Source organism: Grampus griseus (assembly GCF_964374135.1).
Source record: "Grampus griseus genome assembly, chromosome: 3".
In the NCBI taxonomy this organism is placed as follows: domain Eukaryota; kingdom Metazoa; phylum Chordata; class Mammalia; order Artiodactyla; family Delphinidae; genus Grampus; species Grampus griseus.
The window spans coordinates 155200440-155220451 of record NC_139019.1 but is presented as its reverse complement, the minus strand read 5'-3'; the positions used below and the strand labels follow the sequence as shown (position 1 = coordinate 155220451).

Here is a 20012-nt window from a genome sequence, read left to right as displayed (position 1 = left end):
TCTCTAGTTGCAGCGAGCGGGGGCTAGTCTTCGTTGTGATGCAGGGGCTTCTCATTGCGGTGGCTTCTCTTGTTGTGGAGCACAGGCTCTAGGCGTGCAGGCTTCAATAGTTGTGGTGAGCGGGCTCAGTAGGTGTGGCTCGCGGGCTCTAGAGTGCAGGCTCAGTAGTTGTGGCACACAGGATTAGTTGCTCCGCGGTATGTGGGATCTTCCTGGACCAGGGCTCAAACCCGTGTCCCCTGCATTGACAGACGGATTCTTAACCACTGCACCACCAGGGAAGTCCCCTTAGTTGATTTTAGAAAAGCAGATTCACTCTTTGTTCTCCCAGATGAGGTGGCATGCTTTTTTTTATATATATATAATTTTTATTGGAGTATAGTTGATTTACAATGTTGTGTTAGTTTCAGGTGTACAACAAAGTGAATCAGCTATACATATACATATATCCACTCTTTTTTAGATTCTTTTCCCATATAGGCCATTACATAGTAATGAGTAGAGTTCCCTGTGCTATACAGAAGGTCCTTACTAGTTATCTGTTTTATATATAGTAGTTTGTATATGTCAATCCCAATCTTCCAATTTATCCCTCCCCGCCCTTTACCCCCTGGTAACTGTAAGTTTGTTTTCTACATCTGTAACTCTATTTCTGTTTTGTAGATAAGTTCATTTATACCCTTTTTTAGATTCCACGTATAAGCAATATTGTATGATATTTGTCTTTCTCTGTCTGACTTACTTCACTCAGTCTGACAATCTCTAGGTCAATCCATGTTTCTGCAGATGGCATTATTTCGTTCTTTTTTATGGCTGAGTAATATTCCACTGTGTATATGTACTACATCTTCTTTATTCATTCCTCTGTTGATGGACATTTAGGTTGCTTCCATGTCCTGGCTACTGTAAGTAATGCTGCAATGAACATTGGGGTACATATATCTTTTAGAATTATGGTTTTCTCCGGATATATGCCCAGGAGTGGGATTGCTGGATCATATGGTAGCTCTATTTTTAGTTTTTTAAGGAACCTCCATACTGTTCTTCATAGTGTCTGTACCAATTTACATTCCCACGAGCAGTATAGGAGGGTTGCCTTTTCTCCACACCCTCTCCAGCAATTATTGTTTGTAGATTTTTTTTTTTTTTTTTTGCGTTACACGGGCCTCTCTGTTGTGGCCTCTCCCGCTGTGGAGCACAGGCTCTGGACGCGCAGGCTCAGCGGCCATGGCTCACGGGCCCAGCTCCTCCGCAGCATGTGGGATCTCCCCAGACCGGGGCATGAACCCGTGTCCCCTGCATCGGCAGGCGGACTCTCAACCACTGTGCCACCAGGGAAGCCCTGTTTGTAGATTTTTTCATGATGGCCATTCTGACCAGGGTAAGGTGATACCTCATTGTAGTTTTGATTTGCATTTCTCTAATAATTAGTGATGTTGACCATCTTTTCATGTGCTTTTTGGCCATCTGCATGTCTTCTTTGGAGAAATGTTATTTAGATCTTCTGCCCATTTTTTGATTGGGTTGTTTTTTTGATATTGAGCTGCATGAGCTGTTTGTATATTTTGGAGATTAATCCCTGGTCAGTTGCTTCATCTGTAAATATTTTCTCCCATTCTGAGGGGAGGTGACATGCTTTGAATGAAAGTCTAATTTAGCTTTTGAAACTGAACAACTGGCTTATTTTTCCTTCAAAGGCAAGCAGATGTAATAGAAAATGTACTTCAGAGAAAAGTATATCTCTCACTTCAGGGTGTGCTCTCTGTGTCTTCAGAGAGTAGGATGGGAATTAGCTTATGGTTTTTGCCTGCTTCTTCCCTTGCAGCAACTAGCACCTACTTTCAAGCCTTAAAGTTTCTTACGTGGGCACAGCAGTTATGTTTAGAAACCCCAGTCCTGGGTTCTGAATCTGAGTGGACCTAGATGCTGTTGACCAAGAGGAGGTGAGGAGTTCAGTGCTTCAGGGCCCCCCATTAGTGAATGACGCTAAGAGCACAGCCAAGTATCGAGGGCAAATGTCTGGCTTCTTTCTCCTTCTCCAGCCTCACCTTCTCTCACCAGGCTGTCTCAGAGGCTGGGAAAGGAGAGGTTGGTTGGGGTATTTACTCACCTCTCCTGCTAGCCTCTCCTCAGCAGGTACATGAAGGCACCTGCTCCTGTACACTTTAGCCTAAACTACGTTAACTTGTTCAGGGCAAGGAAGATGTTTTCCTCGGGCACATCTTTAATGGTTTGGTTGTGATTCCTCTCCCAGCTTCTTTAATTCTCTCTCTAGTGATAAGATATCCTTTTGCTCATTGGCTAGAAAAACTAAAAAGAATGAAGAATCAGGGGGAAAAAAGCCCATAATCCCTTGGCTAAGTGACAGCTGTATATAGAGTCCCCATCTTTCCTTAAGCTTTTTTTGTTTGTTTGTTTTTGTTTTTCTTAATGATTTTTAACAGTTAAGTTTTTTTCTTTAAACTAGACGTGAGAACTTACTGTATAACCTGCTTTTTAATTTTTATTATATCATAAGTATGTTCTCAAGTCATTAAGCTTTTGTAAGTATTTTAATAACTACATATTTCTGTTTTATGCTTTTACTGTGATTTGTTAAACCATTTCTAGTATTGGACATTTAAGCTGTTTCTAATTTGTGTCCATAAATCTTTGCCCACATGAAGTAGTATGCTATCATTTTTGTAAAACAAGAATATCTAGGGAGGGCAGAGATGGCTAGGGGCAGGGGTAAGAGAGATTTTACTGTTTATGTTTTTATATCTTTGGAATTTTGAACCATGTGAATGTATTACCTATTCAAAACAAGGATAAAAAATAAAATATCACATATGTGAAAATACATTGTCAATTGTGAAGATGCCAAATGTTAGCTTTTAATTTGAACAGTAAGATTCATTTTGATGTTAAGAAATCTAAAAATCTTTCTTAATCAGCTTTCAGCTGCGACAGACCGAATTTGTTCACTTCAAGAAGAACAGCAACAATTAAGAGAACAAAATGAATTAATTCGTGAGAAAAGCGAAAAAAGCGTAGAGGTGAGAAGTAGGCCTTGCAGCTGGGCGGCATGTTCCCCACTCAGACATGTCCATCAGAGATCTCAAGCCCAGAACGTGCAAAGATGCCTTGTTTGACACCAGAAAATCCTGCCGCAGTGCCCTTCCGTGTCACTCTCAGGCCACCCGGACCACTTGGGGTTTCCCAAGTGCACTGCTCCCTTGCCTCTGGGCCTTTGTGAGTGAAAGTTCCTATTCCCTCTTCAGCTTCTCTCATGAGCCCGGTCCCCTGTGGTGCTGCCTCTGGCACCCATCAGTAGGCCTGGACCCTTCTCCCGTGTTTCCATAGCTCTTTGCACCTCCCTCCATTATAGAATCCGCTTACTGTTGTGTAGAATTGCTGGCTTGCAGCTGTCTCACCTGATGACTTGAGAGTAGAGACCATATCTGATTCATCTCAAAATTCACCCAGTGCTAAAAACGTGCTAGATAAATACTGAATGGGGACCTTTCCCACTCAGAACGACTATTCTATTTTAAAGAAAATTAAATTGTTTTCTGCACCTACCTTTTCAAAAATCTATTGGCTTGCTCTCATCCTTCATGTTCAAAGATATTTCAAAATACCTTTAAAATTTTAGCCTTTCTCTATTATGCTTAAAAAAATAGAAATTATGCTACTGTTTAAAAATATATATATGTTATATTTTTAAATACTTTGTAGTTAGCTTGCTTCTGTAAGCAGACCATTCCTCTGGTGCTCTTGTTTGATCACAGATAACAAAACAGGATACAAAAGTTGAGCTGGAGACTTACAAGCAGACTCGGCAAGGTCTGGATGAAATGTACAATGATGTGTGGAAGCAGCTGAAGGAGGAGAAGAAAGCCCGTTTGGTGAGTTTGCGAGCCTGAGTTACCAGAAAGATTCCTCAGTTTATTCCCTCTGTGTTACTTCTGTCAGCACTTTGCACACACATGCTTCAACCTGCTTTTAAAAACAAGTGAGTTTTTATGCAAATAAAGTTTTTAACATGTGAAAAAAAATACTCGCGGAGTATTCCTCATTGCCACCTACCTGCTTTCTGTTGACTTGATGCAGAGCCAGTGTTCATTGTAAAATGAGGAAGGGGAGAAAACTTAATCTAGTTACGCTCCAGACAGACTTGTCTGCATCTCCCTAACCTATTCTGACCTTCCGTTTGTATTTTCAGCACTGCCCAAGATACAACATCAGTTAAGTTCATTTCTGTGATGTGCTTTAATAATATTTTCCTTATTAATGTCCTTTTAAGGAACTAGAAAAAGAACTGGAGCTACAAATTGGAATGAAAACCGAAATGGAAATCGCAATGAAGTTACTAGAAAAGGACACTCACGAGAAGCAGGACACTCTAGTTGCCCTGCGCCAGCAGCTGGAAGAAGTCAAAGCAATTAACTTACAGATGTTTCACAAAGTTCAGGTGGGACTTGGCTTTATGTCCACATCACAACCCTGTTTCCTGCTGCTTGTCTACAGTGGTAGAGCTTGTCACGTGCTGCCTTTCCAGTCATTCTTTCCGCAGAAGGAGAGAATAGACACATCTGTGAGGGCCTAGTATTTGCAGACCTGGTCCTAGGCCATCTTACATGTTATTGCATTTATTTTATTTGAGTCTCCCGGCAGTCCCTGACAAAAGTTTATAAAATGGGGGGAAATGTAAGTGACAAGGTAAAATCAAATGGCTAAGTCACATGTCCCTGGTGGCACAGCTAATAAATAGAGCTGAAAACTGAACTGTGTCTCTTGAATCTAAATCTGAACTTTGCCTGTCATACGTTCACTGTCCCCCTGCTGTCTGTTTCTGTCTACTTCAGGTACTAATTGTTTGCCCCAAGAAATGGAGAAGTGGATTAAGGATATTAGTTAGTATTGCCTTTTCAAGCTTTGCCAATAAGTTAATCTTGCTGAGTCTCCAAGATCACCTCCCTCGTCATTTCAGAGTGGTCAAGGGGAGCTAGCCCAGAAAGAACCGGTCACGCCAGAGTTTGAAAGACAGCATCTAAACACTGCAACACTTTCTTGCCCAGAAGCTACCCAGAAGGGTACCATTCTGTGTCCTCAAAGCTTTTCCTTTTTTGAAGTTCTCTTTCCTATTTTATTGCCGAAACAGTCCCACTTCCTTTTCCATAGAGTGGTTTCAGTCTTACTAGTAGTAACATCTATGTCAAAGATAATGTGAGAGCAGACGGTACAAATAAACTGTGCTATTTTGTCCGTCTTTTTAAAAATTATTACGTAATTAATATTTTTGTAATTGCAACAATGAAAATTGAAGCAAAAAGAGAAAAGGAAGAAAATAGTTTTACCCTCCCAACAAATTATCTGTTTTAATTTTTTCATGTTTTCTTCTGGTTTTGGTCAGCATATAGACATACTGTTAATACATGTTAGGGGAAACTGAACTACTATAATAGCTTAAAGCATTGCAGACCAGCAGTTTTGCTCCCCACGGTCATTCAGGGATTCAGACTAATGGCAGCTCCAGCTCTCAAGGTCACTTGAGTTGTCACCATTCTTGCCAGCAGAAGTGGGGAGAAGAGCAAAAGTCCAGAGCCAGGGATTTGTTCTCAAACAGTGAGACAGCAGTTGCACCCACCATTTCTTCCGATCACATAGGAAAGGGCTAGTCAGCATGGCCAGGCTTGGCTGCAAGGGGAGCCTGGGGCTCTTGTTTCTGGGCTGCAGGCCAGGTGAAGGGGAAAGTAGGTGTGGGTAGATGTAGTTGTCACTACAACAGTCGACCCCACTGAGCTACTGGCAAGCCCTGCTTCCTCAGAGTCCACAACCCTGGGTGATGGGCAGCACTCTCCCTCAAGCCCATAGGGCCTGTGTTCCAACTAGAAGACTCTCTGTCAGTCACGTTAGCCTGTCCTGCCCAGGATGAACTTGTAGAGCAGAAACAGGATAACCATGATGAAATGCCTATTGGGAAAGAGGAAACAAGGGACACACCTGGCAGTCCCTGGCCCTCGGTGGTCATTGTGTCCTCTGGGCAGGAACCGTGAAGGCTGCCTGGGGTACTGAGGACTCCATTTCTTAGCATGTCTGGCTGCCGCTTCTGCCTTCTAGAGAGCATGTCTGTTGACCTCCGTGGCCCCTGAGACCACCATCTTCAATGGCTGATGGGAAGTGGGCTCCCGTGGAGTGGGCTACACAGCTTTGACGGCCAGCTTCTTGCCAGTGTCAGTCTACTGGCCTGGAGGTTGTATAAGGGATCCAACAGTCAGATATTTTTCAGACCAGACTGGTGGTTTCCTGGACAATCCGGTTCCCTCTGTCACAGCCTCTGGTCTGCTTGCATCCACTTGATCCGTGTGTCAGTGACCGTAGTCTGTTACGAGTAAACACAGTTCCCACACCTGCTCCGTTTCTTTGCTCTGTCAGTCTTTCTCATGTCAGTGACCAGTCATCTGGAACAACAGCTTGAGGCATGAGGAAAGCAGCCTACTCTGATCTTCGCTGCAGGATGTCACAGGGCCATATGGCTCACTCTTCAGTCCTCTCTCTTCCTTCTGAGTCCAGAAGCAGTTGACTTTTCTAACCTTTGGCCTCTGTATCCCTGTCCATCTCTCCCTGCAAACCCCTTGCTTATAGCACCTGTTCACATGGCAAGCCCCACTGCACATCCTAGCATTCTGGAGCCCTGGCACAGTTGCGTGGATTCCATCTTCCAAGTTTGGGCAAGTGACAGTTTGACTAAATGTTTGCCATAACTAACAAGGGTCACAACATCTGCTTTGACAGCACCAAACCCCTGGCTGCTGAGTCAGCACAGCATACATTGGGTTCCCTGGGGAAGCACCACCCCCAAGTCCGTCTCTGGTGCTGCTGGAATTTTGGCTTCATACGCTTTTCTCCCTCTGGGCTTCAGATGCAGAAGGTTGAGTCAGTCATACCCCTCTGGGGCACTATAATAAGACACCCTTCCTGTTCTCTTATTTCCTTTTATCCCCCACCCCGACTCCCATCCTCTTTCCTCTAGGCCAGCATTCTTAAGTGTTTATCTTTTCATTTATATTTGTCATTCTAAAACATGTATCATTTTGAGGACATGAATTTTAATTTACATAAGTGGTATCATGCTGTGGATCACATTCTATTCCTTAGTTTTTCTCCCTCAGTGCTACATTCATCCTCATGTATATCTGCTGTTGGCTTCTTAGTGCAGTTTAGCTTCCCAGCGTTTGTACCCACTGTGTTTTCTTGCCCATTCCCCCGGTGACGGACAAACGGTTTTCCTCCACTGCGCTAGCACAAGCGACACCTTGGCAGCTAGTGTACCCATCTCCCTCTGAAATCTCTCTGGCAGACATAATTGTAGTGTCCTCCCAGCCAGACACTTCCTTTCCTCCTTTGTGTCCTTGGTTTGCATAAGCCCAGCCACACTGCTTTCTAGAAGGGCTGCACCAACACACGCTCCCTCCAGCTGTGTCCTGTGGTGCCTGTATTGCGAGGGTACAGTTGACTTAATATTCATTTCTCAGTCTAGTGAGCTTGAGCATCCCTTCATGTTGGTTCCCATTTATGCTGCTTTGTGGCTTGCCTATTCATATTTTTTGTCCTTTTTTCTTTTGGGTTTCCTATGTTTTCCTTGTTGATTAGTAGTAATTACATGTATGGTCTAAATTTTAGTCCTTTACCGGTTTACAGATTGTAAATATCTTCTCCTAGTGTCATCTACTGTCCTTAAGTCCCTATTTTTGATGTAGTCTAATGTGTTGATTTTTCACATATGGTTTGAAGTTTGGGGGTTTTGTTTTAGAACTCTTTCTCATGTCTAGGTGTCAAAGATATTCCACACTAGTTGTCTAAACCTTTCACATTTAGGTTTTTAATGTATCTAGAGTTAACCTTTGTATATGGCCTTACCTAGGGATCCAGTTTTCTTTTTCTCCATATAGTAAGCTGCTTAAAAGTACCACAAACTGAGTGGCTTTACAAAAATTTGCCGTCTCACAGTACTGGAGGCCAGAAGTTTCAGAGTAAGGTGTTGACAGGAATGGTTTCCTCTCAGGGCTGTGAGGAAGTCAGTCCCATCCGTCTCCTAGATTCTGGTGGTTGCTGGCAATATTTGGGTTTCCTTCACTTGGAGAAGTTATCACCTCCATCTCTGCCCTCATCTTCACACAGCTTTCTCCCTGTGTGTGCATGCCTGTGCCCACATTTCCCCTTTGTAAAAGGACACCAGTCATATTGGATTAGGAGCCCACCCTACTCCAGTGTGACCTCATCTTAACTAATTATGTCTGCAGTGAGTGACCCGTTTTCCAAATAAGATCCTGGGTGGTACTGGGGTTAGGACTTCAACATAATGGATTTGGGATGGACACACTCGACCCATAACGTAGGTCAAGCCTGCCTACCTTTCCCCCTTTTTTCCCTCTTCTTTTTTTGATTGACTTATCTATTTGTAAATGTTTATCCTTTTTTCTTTTTTTTTAATTGAAGTATAATTAATTTACAGTATTGTGTTAGTTTCAGTGTAAAGCAAAGTGATTCTTTTTCAGATTCTTTTCTATTATAGGGTATTACAAAATACTGAATATAGTTCCCTATGCTATACAGTTGGTCCTTATTTATCTGTTTTATATATAGTGGTGTGTATCTGTTAATCCCAAATTTCTAATTTATCCCTCCTCACCCCTTTCCCCTTTGGTAACCATAAGTTTCTTTTCTACGTCTGTGAGTCTGTTTCTGTGTTGTAAATAAGTTCATTTGTATCATTTTTTCAGATTCTGTGTGTGATACATGATATTTGTCTTTGTCTGTCTGACTTCACTTTAGTATGATAATCTCTAGGTCCATCCATATTGCTGCAAATGGCATTATTTCCTTCTTTCTTATGGCTGAATAATATTCCAATGTATATAATACCATATCTTCTTTATCCTTCATCTATTTTTTTATATAAATTTATTTACTTTTTATTTTTATTTTTGGCCACATTGGGTCTTTGTTGCCGTGCATGGGCTTTCTCTGGTTGTGGCGAGTGGGGGCTACTCTTCGTTGTGGTGCATGGGCTTCCCATTGCAGTGGCTTCTCTTGTTGCGGAGCATGGGCTGTAGGCACGCGGGCTTCAGTAGTTGCGGCACGCGGGCTCAGTAGTTGTGGCACGCAAGCTCTAGAGCGCAGGCTCAGTAGTTGCGGCGAATGGGCTTAGTTGCTCCGCAGCATGTGGGATCTTCCCGGACCAGGGCTCAAACCCATGTCCCATGCATTGGCAGGCGGATTCTTAACCACTGTGCCACCAGGGAAGCCCCTATCCATTCATCTGTTGATGGACATTTAGGTTGCTTCCATGTCTCGGTTACTGTAAATAGTATTGCTGTGAACATTGAGGTGCACGTATCTTTTTGAATTAGAGCTTTCATCTTTTCTGGATATATGCCCAGGAGTGGGACTGCTGGATCATATGGTAACTCCATTTTTAGTTTTTTAAGGAACCTCCATACTGTCTTCCACAGTGGCTGCACCAATTTACATTCCCACCAATAGTGTAGGATTTATTATTTGCAGACTTTTTGATGATTACCATTCTGACTGGTGTGAGGTCATACTTCATTGTAGTTTTTATTTGCATTTCTCTAATAATTAGGCAAGTTGAGCATCTTTTCATGTGCCTATTGGCCATCTGTATGTTTTCTTTGGAGAAATGTTGATGTAGGTCTTCTGCCCATTTTTTGATTGGTTGTTTGTTTTTTTTGATACTGAGCTGTATAAGCTGTTTGTATATTTTCAAAATTAATCCCTTGTCAGTCACATCATTTGCAGATGTTTTCTCCCATTCCATAGGTTGTCTTTTCATTTTGTTTATGGTTTCCTTTGCTGTGCAAAAGCTTATAAGTTTAATTAGGTCCCATTTGTTTATTTTTGCTTTTGTTTCCATTACTCTAGGAGACAGATCCAAAAAAATATTTCTCTGATTTATGTCAAAGAGTGCTCTGCCTATGTTTTCCTCTAGGAGTCTTATAGTATCCAGTATTACATTTAGGTCTTTAATCCATTTCAAGTTTATTTTTGTATATGGTGTTAGAAAATGTTCTAATTTCATTCTTTTACATGTAGCTGTACACTTTTCCCAGCACCACTTACTGAAGAGACTGTCTTTTCTCCATTGTATATTCTTGCCTCCTTTGCTGTAGATTAATTGACCATAAGTGCTTGGGTTTATTTCTGGGCTTTCTATCCTGTTCCATTGATCTATGTGCTGTTTCTGTGCCAGTATCATGCTGTTTTGGTTACTGTAGCTTTGTAGTATAGTCTGATTCTTGATAAAAATTTTAGAATAAGGTATAAATTTCCTTTTTAAAAAATCCAGCTGAATTTCTTACATGGAAATTGCATTGAATTTATAGTTTACTCTCTTTTTGTCCTTTTTCTTCTGTAAGAGTTGCATTTTCTCTAGGTGAACTCCTCAATTCTGTCTAGTTCTTGTTGCTAGTGTGCTGGGTGCCTTATTTTGGCTGCATCCCCTAGTGAGGTCTTGCTGATGTAGAGAAGTGCTTTTGTGCTTTATAGGTTGATCTTGTGTTTGACAGCCTTGCTCACCACCTAGTTCTAATAGTTTGTCTATTAATCCTGTTGGTTTTAGATGTAATTGATCATATCATAGGCAAATAAAGACAGTTTAATTTCTTCACTCTCAGGTTTTGTACACCTCATTCTTTTTTGTTTCTTTTAGCATTGGCCAGGACCTGCATGACTACATTAAACAGTAGTTGGAATAGTAAGCAGATTTGTGGCCCTGATCTTAAAAGTAATGCATGTAAAAATTTCTCCATCAAGAATAATGCTTACTAGATGGTTGATATATAAACTTTACTTAGTTAAGGAAGTTCTTTTCTATTTCTTGTTTGCTCAGAGTTTTCCTCATAAATAAATATTGAACCTTATTAAATGTTTTGGGCTTTTTTGCATTTTATCTGTTGTGATAGTCCTGTTCTTTTTCTCCCTTATTTATGTGGCAATTTATACATTTATGTTCCTGGATTCCTGCTTGATTGTGATATATTTAAATATACTCTTGACTCAGTTAGCCAATATGTTATATATAATCTGTGTGTTTATGTACGAGACAGACCTCTTTCCTTTTACTAGCCTTATTTGGCTTCAGAATCATGTTGGACTGGTACTATAAAATAAGGTTTCCTGTTCTCTTTCTCTGAAATAATGCTTATAAGATAGAAAGTGTCTATTCTCCAAAAGTTTTGAGAACCCACCCATGTTGTAGGATTCATCTGGGCTGGGCTTTTTGGGCAGAGAGACTATGACTACCATTTTCTATTTATTGAATGTTTACTGGCTTATTCATATTTTCCATTTCTTCTCAGACCAATTTTGGTATATTTTTTTCCAAAATGTATCTTATTTTGTTTAGGTTTTCAAATGTTTTTGTTTATAACATTCTTTTGCAGAATTTCTAAATCTCTTTTATTCAGCATTTTCTTTTTGCATTTTTTGTCTTTCTTCCTTATCCGGTCTTGCCAGAGGTGTGTCTGTCCTCATAATCTTTTCAGAGAACCAGCTTTTTTTCTAATATTCTTTATTGTGTATTGTTATTATTTCTTTTTCATTGATTTCTATCCTCACTTTTATTATTTTCTTTCTTATTTCTTTGGGTTTGCTCTGTGGCTCATTTTCAACTTCTGAAATGCATGCTTAGCTCATCTGTTTTATCTTTTTTAATTTCATTAAACATTTTATTTAAAGTTAAAAATTACCCACAAGTACTGCTTTAGCTATGGCCCTCAAATTTTGATGGAAGTATTTCACCTAAAAAGCGTGTTTTTCACATTTGTCATCTCTGAAATCAAGATGCATCTTATGGTCAATGGCATGACATGTTTCAAGTAGCAGTTTTTTCCTTCATAGTGGTATATAAAATTAGGGTGCATCTTCAATATAGTAAAATATTGCAGAGTGTTTTCATTGTCTTTCAGCTCTAAGTATTTCATAATCTCTCTTCTGGTTTCTTTTTCTTTTTTTTTTTACCTCAATAGTTTTTAGTAATATGCTATTCCATTTCCAGATATGAGGTGTTTAGCTATTCTTTTGTTCCTTATGTCTAGTTTTATTACTTTAAAGCCAGACACTACAGTCTATATATTCTTAAGAACTTATCAGGACTTCTTTCTGTCTTCAGCCTTTCTGTATCCTTGTATTTTAAGAGTGTCTCTAGTAGGCACACAGAAACATGTTGCTCTTTTGCTGCCTCCTAGTCACTCAGCATCTGCCATGGTTAAAAGCCTGGACTCAGAAAGTCACATGGTTGTGAGTAAGAACCCAGCTGCACCATATTTGTGCTCAGACCTTTTCCCAGGTGCTTTCTATTTCTGAGCCTCCCTCTCTTGCTCAGAGAAGTGGGGGCTAACAATGCCCACCATGAGAACTCTGCAAGAGTCAGGTGAACTCATGGATGTGCCTGACACATGAGAAGACTCAGTAACATTGAGTCAGATCCGACTCTGAAATTCCTTTTCAAAAAGGGGCATGGACTATTCAAACAGAGGGCTTCAGTATCTCCCTCTCTGCCTTTTTTTTTTTTCTTTTTTTCTTTTTTTGGCCAGCTGGCTTGCAGAATCTTAATTCTCCAACCAGGGATTGAACCTGCACCACAGCAGTGAAAACACCAAGTTCTAACCACTGGAACTCCAGGAAATTCCCCCTCTGCCTTTCTTTATGTTGATGACATGGGAGCCTTGGCCTAGTTTGTCTTCCAGGGCTCTGGGGAAGAGCAGCAATTACTGAAACGCTCTTGAAAGTGTTATAAAAAAAGTACAAGAATAGTTGAACCCACTTGTAATCCAGAGCAGGCAGGGGGGTGAGGGAGAAGCAGAAAATAACCCTCTTTCCTTGCTTTTATAGAATGCGGAGAGCAGTTTACAACAGAAGAATGAAGCCATCACATCTTTTGAAGAAAAAACCAATCAAGTTATGTCCAGCATGAAACAAATGGAAGAAAGGTAAACATTTCCCCCAGCAGATATTCCCTAGAAGGTGCTGGGCATTATTTGGGCCTGGGGACTTACTCAGAGTATTTCAAAAGTACAGACAAGTTAGGATGACTGTTCTTCAGGTCCCCAGCAAGGGGACTGGATTCCCCAGCTTTGCCTAAGCATGTATTCATTTAATCAACCTTAGGGCTACATCACATTGTCCTCTCAGGGGGTTAGAACTATCCAGTGAGCTCAGATTTAAATATCAGGTTAGGGCTTCCCTGGTGGCGCAGTGGTTACGAATCTGCCTGCCAATGCAGGGGACACAGGTTCGAGCCCTGGCCCAGGAAGATCCCACATGCCGTGGAGCAACTAAGCCCATGTGCCACAACTACTGAGCCTGCGCTCTAGAGCCCGCGAGCCACAACTACTGAGCCTGCGCGCCTAGAGCCTGTGCTCCACAACATGAGTAGCCACAACAATGAGAAGCCCACTCACTGCAACAGAGAGTAGCCCCTGCTCGCCACAACTAGAGAAAGCCTGCGCACAGCAATGAAGACCAAACGCAGCCAAAAGAATAAATAAATGAATAATTTTTTAAAAATAAATAAATTTAAATAAATAAACAAATATCAGGTCAGAGACTTTGCTGGTGTCCAGTGGTTAAGACTCTGTGCTTCCACTGCAGTGGGCACGGGTTCAATCCCTGGTTGAGGAAGTAAGATCCCACATGCCGCACCAAAAAATAAAAATTTTTAAAATAAGTAAATGTCAGCTCAGTAGGGGATCAGAATAGGGTCAAAAAATAGACTCGCACAGGGCTTCCCTGGTGGCGCAGTGGTTGAGAGTCTGCCTGCCGATGCAGGGAATACAGGTTCTTGCCCCAGTCCGGGAGGATCCCACATGCCACAGAGCGGCTGGGCCCGTGGGCCATGGCCGCTGAGCCTGCACATCCGAAGCCTGTGCTCTGCAACGGGAGAGGCCACAACAGTGAGAGGCCTCGTACCGCAAAAAAAAGAAAAAAAAAAAATAGACTCGCACAAATACAGGTGGCTGATTTTTTTACAAAGGTGCAAAGGTAGTTCAATGGAGAAAGGATAATCTTTTCAGTGAATGATATTGGAACAATTGGATATCCATACACCAAAAAATGAACCTCAATTTAGACCTCACACCTTTAAACAAAAGTTAACTCAAAATGGATCATAAATCTACATGTAAAACTTAAAACTGTAAACTTTTAGAAGAAAAAATAGGAGACAATCTTTGTGGCCTTGGGTTAGACAGAGGGCTCTTAGACATGACATAAAAACATGATCCATAAGAGAAAACTTGATAAATTGGACTTTATCAAAATTTAAAACTTTGTTCTGTGGAAGACACACTTAAGAGAATAAAAAGACAAGTTATAGATTTGGAGAAAATTTGAAAATCACATATCTGACAAAGGACTTATATCCAAAATACATAAAGAACTCTCAGAACTCCACGAACAATCCAATCTAAAATGGACAGAGGACTTCCCTGGTGGTTCAGTGGGTGAGACTCCACGCTCCCAATGCAGGGGGCCTGGTTTCAATCCAGGGATTGAACTGGGGATCCAGGGATCGATTGGGCAACTAGATCCCACATGCATGCCGCAACTAAGAAGCCTGCATGCCACAACTATGAGCCCGCATTCCGCAGCTACAAGATCCCGCGTGGCACACTAAAATTCAGTGCAGCCTTAAATAAATAAATAAATTAAAATTTTAAATGGACAAAAGACTTAAACAGACCCTTCACCAAACAGGACATATGGATGGCAAATAAGCACATGAAAAGATTGTCAAGGTAGCAGGATACAAGATTAATATACAGAAATCTGTTGTATTTCTTTACCCTAACAATGAAATGTCAGAAAGAGAAAGTAAAAAAAAAAAAAAAAAATGCTGTTGAAAATTGCATCAAAAAAAAAAAAAAACCTAGGAATAAACCTAACCAAGGAGATGAAAGACTTATACGCAGATAACTACAAAACATTGATAAAAGAAATTGAAAATTGAAGATGATTCAAAGAAATGTAAAGATATCCCATGCTCTAGGGTTGGAAGAATTAATATAGTTAAAATAACCGTACTACCCAAAGCAATCTACAGATTTAATGTGATCGCTATCAAATTACCCATGACATTTTTCACAAAACTACAACATATAATCCTAAAATTTATGTGGAACCACAAAAGACCCTGAATTGCCAAAGCAATCCTGAGGAAAAAGAACAAAGCTGGAGGCATAACCCTTCCAGACTTCAAACGATACTACAAAGCTATAGTAGTCAAAACAGCATGGTATTAGCACAAAAACAGACATATGGATCATTGGAATAGAGAGCCCAGAAATAAATCCACACACCTACATCAATTTATCTTTGACAGAGAAGGGAAGGATATACAATGGAGAAAACACAGTCTCTTCAGCAAGTGGTGTTGGGAAAGCTGGACAGCCTCATGTAAATCATTGAAGTTAGAACACTCCCTCACATCATACACAGAAATAACTCGAAATGGCTTAAAGACTTAAATATAAGACGTGACACCATAAAACGCTTAGAAGAGAACATAGGCAAAACATTCTCTGACATAAATTGTAGCAATGGTTTCTTAGGTCAGTCTCCCAAGGCAAAAGAAATAAAAGCAAAAATAAACAAATGGGACCTAATCAAACTTACAAACTTTTGCACAGCAAAGGAAACCATAAACAAAATGAAAAGACAACCTACAGACTGGGAGAAAATATTTGCAAAATGATGCAACTGACAAAGGCTTAATTTCCAAAACATACAAACGCCTCAAATGACTCAATAACAGAGAAACAACACAATCAAAAAATGGGCAGAAGGGACTTCCCTGGTAGCATAGTGGTTAAGAATCTACCTGCCAATACAAGGGACAGGGATTCGATCCCTGGTCCGGGAAGATCCCACATGCTGCAGAGCAACTAAGCCCGTGCACCACAACTGCTGAGCCTGCGCTCTAGAGCCTGGGAGCCACAACTACTGAGCCAGTGTATCACAACTACTGAAGCCCACGCACCTAGAGCCCATGCTCCACAACAAGAGAAGCCACCATGATGAGAATCCCACACACCACAACAAAGAGTAGCCCCCACTCACCGCAACTAGAGAAAGCCCGTGCACAGCTACAAATACCCAACACAGCCGTAAATAAATAAATACAATACAATACAATACAATACAATACAAAAAATGGGCAGAACACCTAAGTAAGCATGTTTCCAAAGAAGACATACAGTAGGACAATAGGCACATGTAAAGATGCTCAACATGGCTAATTATTAGAGAAATGCAAACTGAAACTACAATGAAGTATTACCTCACACCTGTCAGAATGGCCATCATCAAAAGTCTACAAATAAATACAGGAGCGGGTGTGAGGAAAAGGGAACCCTTGTACACTGTTGGTGGGAATATAAATTGGTGCAGCCACTATGGAAAACAATATGATGGTTCCTTAAAAAACTAAAAATAGAGTTGCCATATGATCCAGCAGTCCCACTTCTGGGCACATATCCAGAAAAGATGAAAGCTCTAATTTCAAAAGATATGTGCACCCCAATGTTGATAGCAATACTACTATTTACAGTAGCCGAGACATGGAAGCAACCTAAATGTCCATCAGTAAATGAATGGATAAAGAAGATGTGAGATACACACACACACACACACACACACACACACACACAATGGAATATTACTCAGCAATAAAAAAGAATGAAATAATGCCACTTGCAGCAACATGGGTGAACCTAGAGATTATCATACCAAGTGTAAGTGAGTCAGGCAGAGAAAGACAAATACATGATATCACTTACATGTGGAATCTAAAAATGATACAAATGAACTTATTTACAGCACAGAAAGAGACTCACAGACTTAGAAAACAAACTTATGGTTACCAAAGGGGAAGGGGAGGAGGGATAAATTGGGAGTATGGGATTAACAGATATACACCACCATATATAAACTAGATAAACAACAGAGACTGTGTAGCACAGGGAACTATATTCAATATCTTATAATAACCTATGATGGAAAAGAATTGGATAAAAAAGAATATAGCTGTATATATATATATATATATATATATATATATATGTATGTATTGTATAACCAAATTACTGTACACCTGAAACTAATACAACATTGTAAATCAACAATACTTGAGTTAAAAAATAAAAAAAGATGTTCAGCATCATTAGCCATTAGGGAAGTGCATGTTAAAATCAATGAGATGCCACTGCATACCTATTAGAACAGCTACATATTTTTATGATGACAGTACCAGGTGCTGGAGAGGCTACAAAGCAACTGGAACAGTCATACATTACCAGTGGGAATGCAGAATGGTACAACCACTTTGGAAAACAGTTTCTTAAAAAGCCAAACATACTCTTACCATATGACCCAATAATCCCACTCCTGGCTGTTTGCCCAAAAGAAATGAAAACTCATGTTCACCCAAAAACCTGTACACAAATGCTTATAGCAGCTCTGTTCATAATTGCCAAAAACTAAAAGCAGCTCAGATATCTTTCATCAAATGAATGGATAAACTGGTACATCTATGCAATGAAATTCTCCTCAGCCATAAAAAGGAATGACCACTGATACACACGAAAACTTGGATTGATCGCAAAGACATGCTAAAAGAAGCCAGTCTCAAAAGGTTATATGAAGTATAATTTCATGTATATGACATTAGGGGTGGAGAAGAAGGTGTGACTCAGAGGGGCAGTGCCAAGGTGTTTTGTGGGGTGATGGAACTATTCTGTATCACCTGGTAGAATGGATTGTAGTAATGGTTACATGAACTTATGCCTGTGCTAAAACTCCAGGAACTATTCACAAAAAGGAGTCAATTTTACCATATATTAATTTTTAAATGTAAAAGAAAGCCAGCAAGAATATGCAAAAATTATACGGTAAATGTGAGGAATGATCCTTTCCTTACAAAGACTTGGTTCATTTGGTCTAGGTTACAGCACTCAGAGAGGGCGAGGCAGGGGGCCGAGGAGCGGAGCCACAAGCTGCAGCAGGAGCTCGGCGGGAGGAGCAGCGCTCTGCAGCAACAGCTCTCCCAGCTGCTCGAGCAGTGGTAGGAGCCCTGGCGGCAGCAGGTGGCTGAGCGGTGCGGGAAGGACTGGGAAGGCCATCTCCCAATTGGGGCAGCGTCCCAGTGTCCACTTCAGAGGTGGCCCCTGCAAAGCTAGGATTCAGATGAGAAAAGAGACGTCTATTCCCTGTTTCACGAATGAGAAAAACGATTGCAGGGGGTTCAGTATAGTCCCCAGGGCTACTCAGCTGGTGAGAAGGGCATCAGGATTTAGTTGCGGTTCACTTCCTACCCCTCTGTAGCTTTCTATTTGCCCCCAACCCCCCAATATCCTCCATTGTCAGCTGGCTCTGGGTTGGAAAAAGCAAGATAAATGTTGCAGAATAAACGTCTCTTTTCCTCAGGTGTCCATCTCAGTAGAGGGTTCTGTGTGTGTGACCCCAAGTGTTAGAGCTCTTTTCCTCCCTCTCCATTCGCATAACTGTCAAGTGTGTGCCTGTGCCTGCTTTCCATGACATGTTCCTGGTCTTTCCTATGGAGGTGCAGATGGCCCTGCGGGAAAGGGAACCTTATTTCCATGCTTGTTGAAAGGTCTAGATGCTCACGTGGCAGTTCAGATTCCTGTGAATCCCCCGTTTCTTGAGTGGTGACCTGGGTTGTGGATTGTGGACCTCCATGAAAATCTCTCATTGAGACTAACTCAAGTTCATTTTGCGAAAACAGCTCAAGTCTAGAGCAAGAGTTGAAATCAGAAAAAGAGCAAAGACAGGCTCTTCAGCGAGAATTACAGCATGAGAAAGACACTTCCTCTCTACTCCGAGCAGAGCTACAGCAAGTAGAAGGATTAAAAAAGGTAAGGCAGACTGTCTTGGGGAGAAAAAGAGCTTCTAGCATCTGCAAAAACTCCTGCTCAAGAGCCTCCCAGTGGGCAAGTGAGCCACATGCATGACTCGTGAATCCGCAGCTGCAGGGCCAGTCCCCGCTGTGCGCCAGCCGGCTCCAGGCCTGGGACAGGCCTGGGACACTGTTCCCACATCTGCTCTAGGAGGAAAAGGCAAAGACGCATCATAATCCAGTGAGCAAACCAGAGAGACTCGGTAATGAGAACAGTGAAGAGAGTAAAACAGTAAAATGTCCCCACACTGGCATGGCGGGTGGCCTGGGAAGAGAGTGACAGTTAAGCAGACAATTGAATGCTGAACAAGGGCCAGCCATGCAGAGCCACCAGGAAGTGTGAGGGTCTGTCGCAGCAAAGGAGCAGAGAGAAGGGCTGTGTGGCTGAGGTGTGATAGCAGAGGAAGGAGGGCTTGAGCAGAGCCTCAGGCAGCCCTCCTGCACCACACCTTCCCTGGAGGAGGATCCCTGCAGCGGGGGCAGTTCCCAGACCTAGATTTTGTCTCGTTGAGCACGGTAATGGGTACTGCTGCAATTTGAGAGAAAGGCCCTTTGATTTCCATTGGAAAGTACCTAGAGCCCCTCATGAGAGAGCCTGCTAGGCCCAGTGTGGGGATTGCTTCCTCAAGAGCCACTCCGGCTCAGAGGTGGAGGAGAGGACTTCTAGAAAGTTCTGCCGCATGATAGAACATGCCCCCTTTACTTCAAAATACTTTGATCTAAGATTTGAATTACACACACCCCTGCAAAAGAAACAAAACAATGTGTCTAACATCGCTGGGAAGCCTCAGCATGCCCTTGTGAGCCTGTGTTAATAGGCTCTGGAGCACAGGGCCCAGGAGCAGCTAAGGGGGAACTGCCACCACTCAGGCCTAAGCCCCGCTGCTGCCCCGGGGTCCGCCCTGAAAACCCAAGTTACTTTTCTGGGTCTTTGTCTCTGCCCTTGCCAGCCTTTGTCCTCAAGGTGTGCTGGCCCCAGATTACAAAGTCATCAGCATCATCCCCAGCGAGCTTCACTCCATGGCTCGGGCCT

The 20012-nt window shown here is 41.7% G+C and overlaps 1 protein-coding gene across 1 annotated transcript in view; it reads left to right on the top strand.

The window, feature by feature from the left end:
• RUFY1 (RUN and FYVE domain containing 1) overlaps window positions 1–20012 on the top strand; it is a gene marked incomplete at its 5' end in the record, with an annotated part of 56324 nt that overhangs the window by 28610 nt on the left and 7702 nt on the right. The window contains 6 exons of the mRNA XM_082651523.1: window positions 2937–3038; window positions 3774–3890; window positions 4289–4456; window positions 12901–12998; window positions 18008–18127; window positions 18809–18938. Of these exons, the coding sequence (XP_082507649.1) occupies window positions 2937–3038; window positions 3774–3890; window positions 4289–4456; window positions 12901–12998; window positions 18008–18127; window positions 18809–18938 (735 nt within the window). The remainder of the gene's footprint in view (window positions 1–2936; window positions 3039–3773; window positions 3891–4288; window positions 4457–12900; window positions 12999–18007; window positions 18128–18808; window positions 18939–20012) is intronic.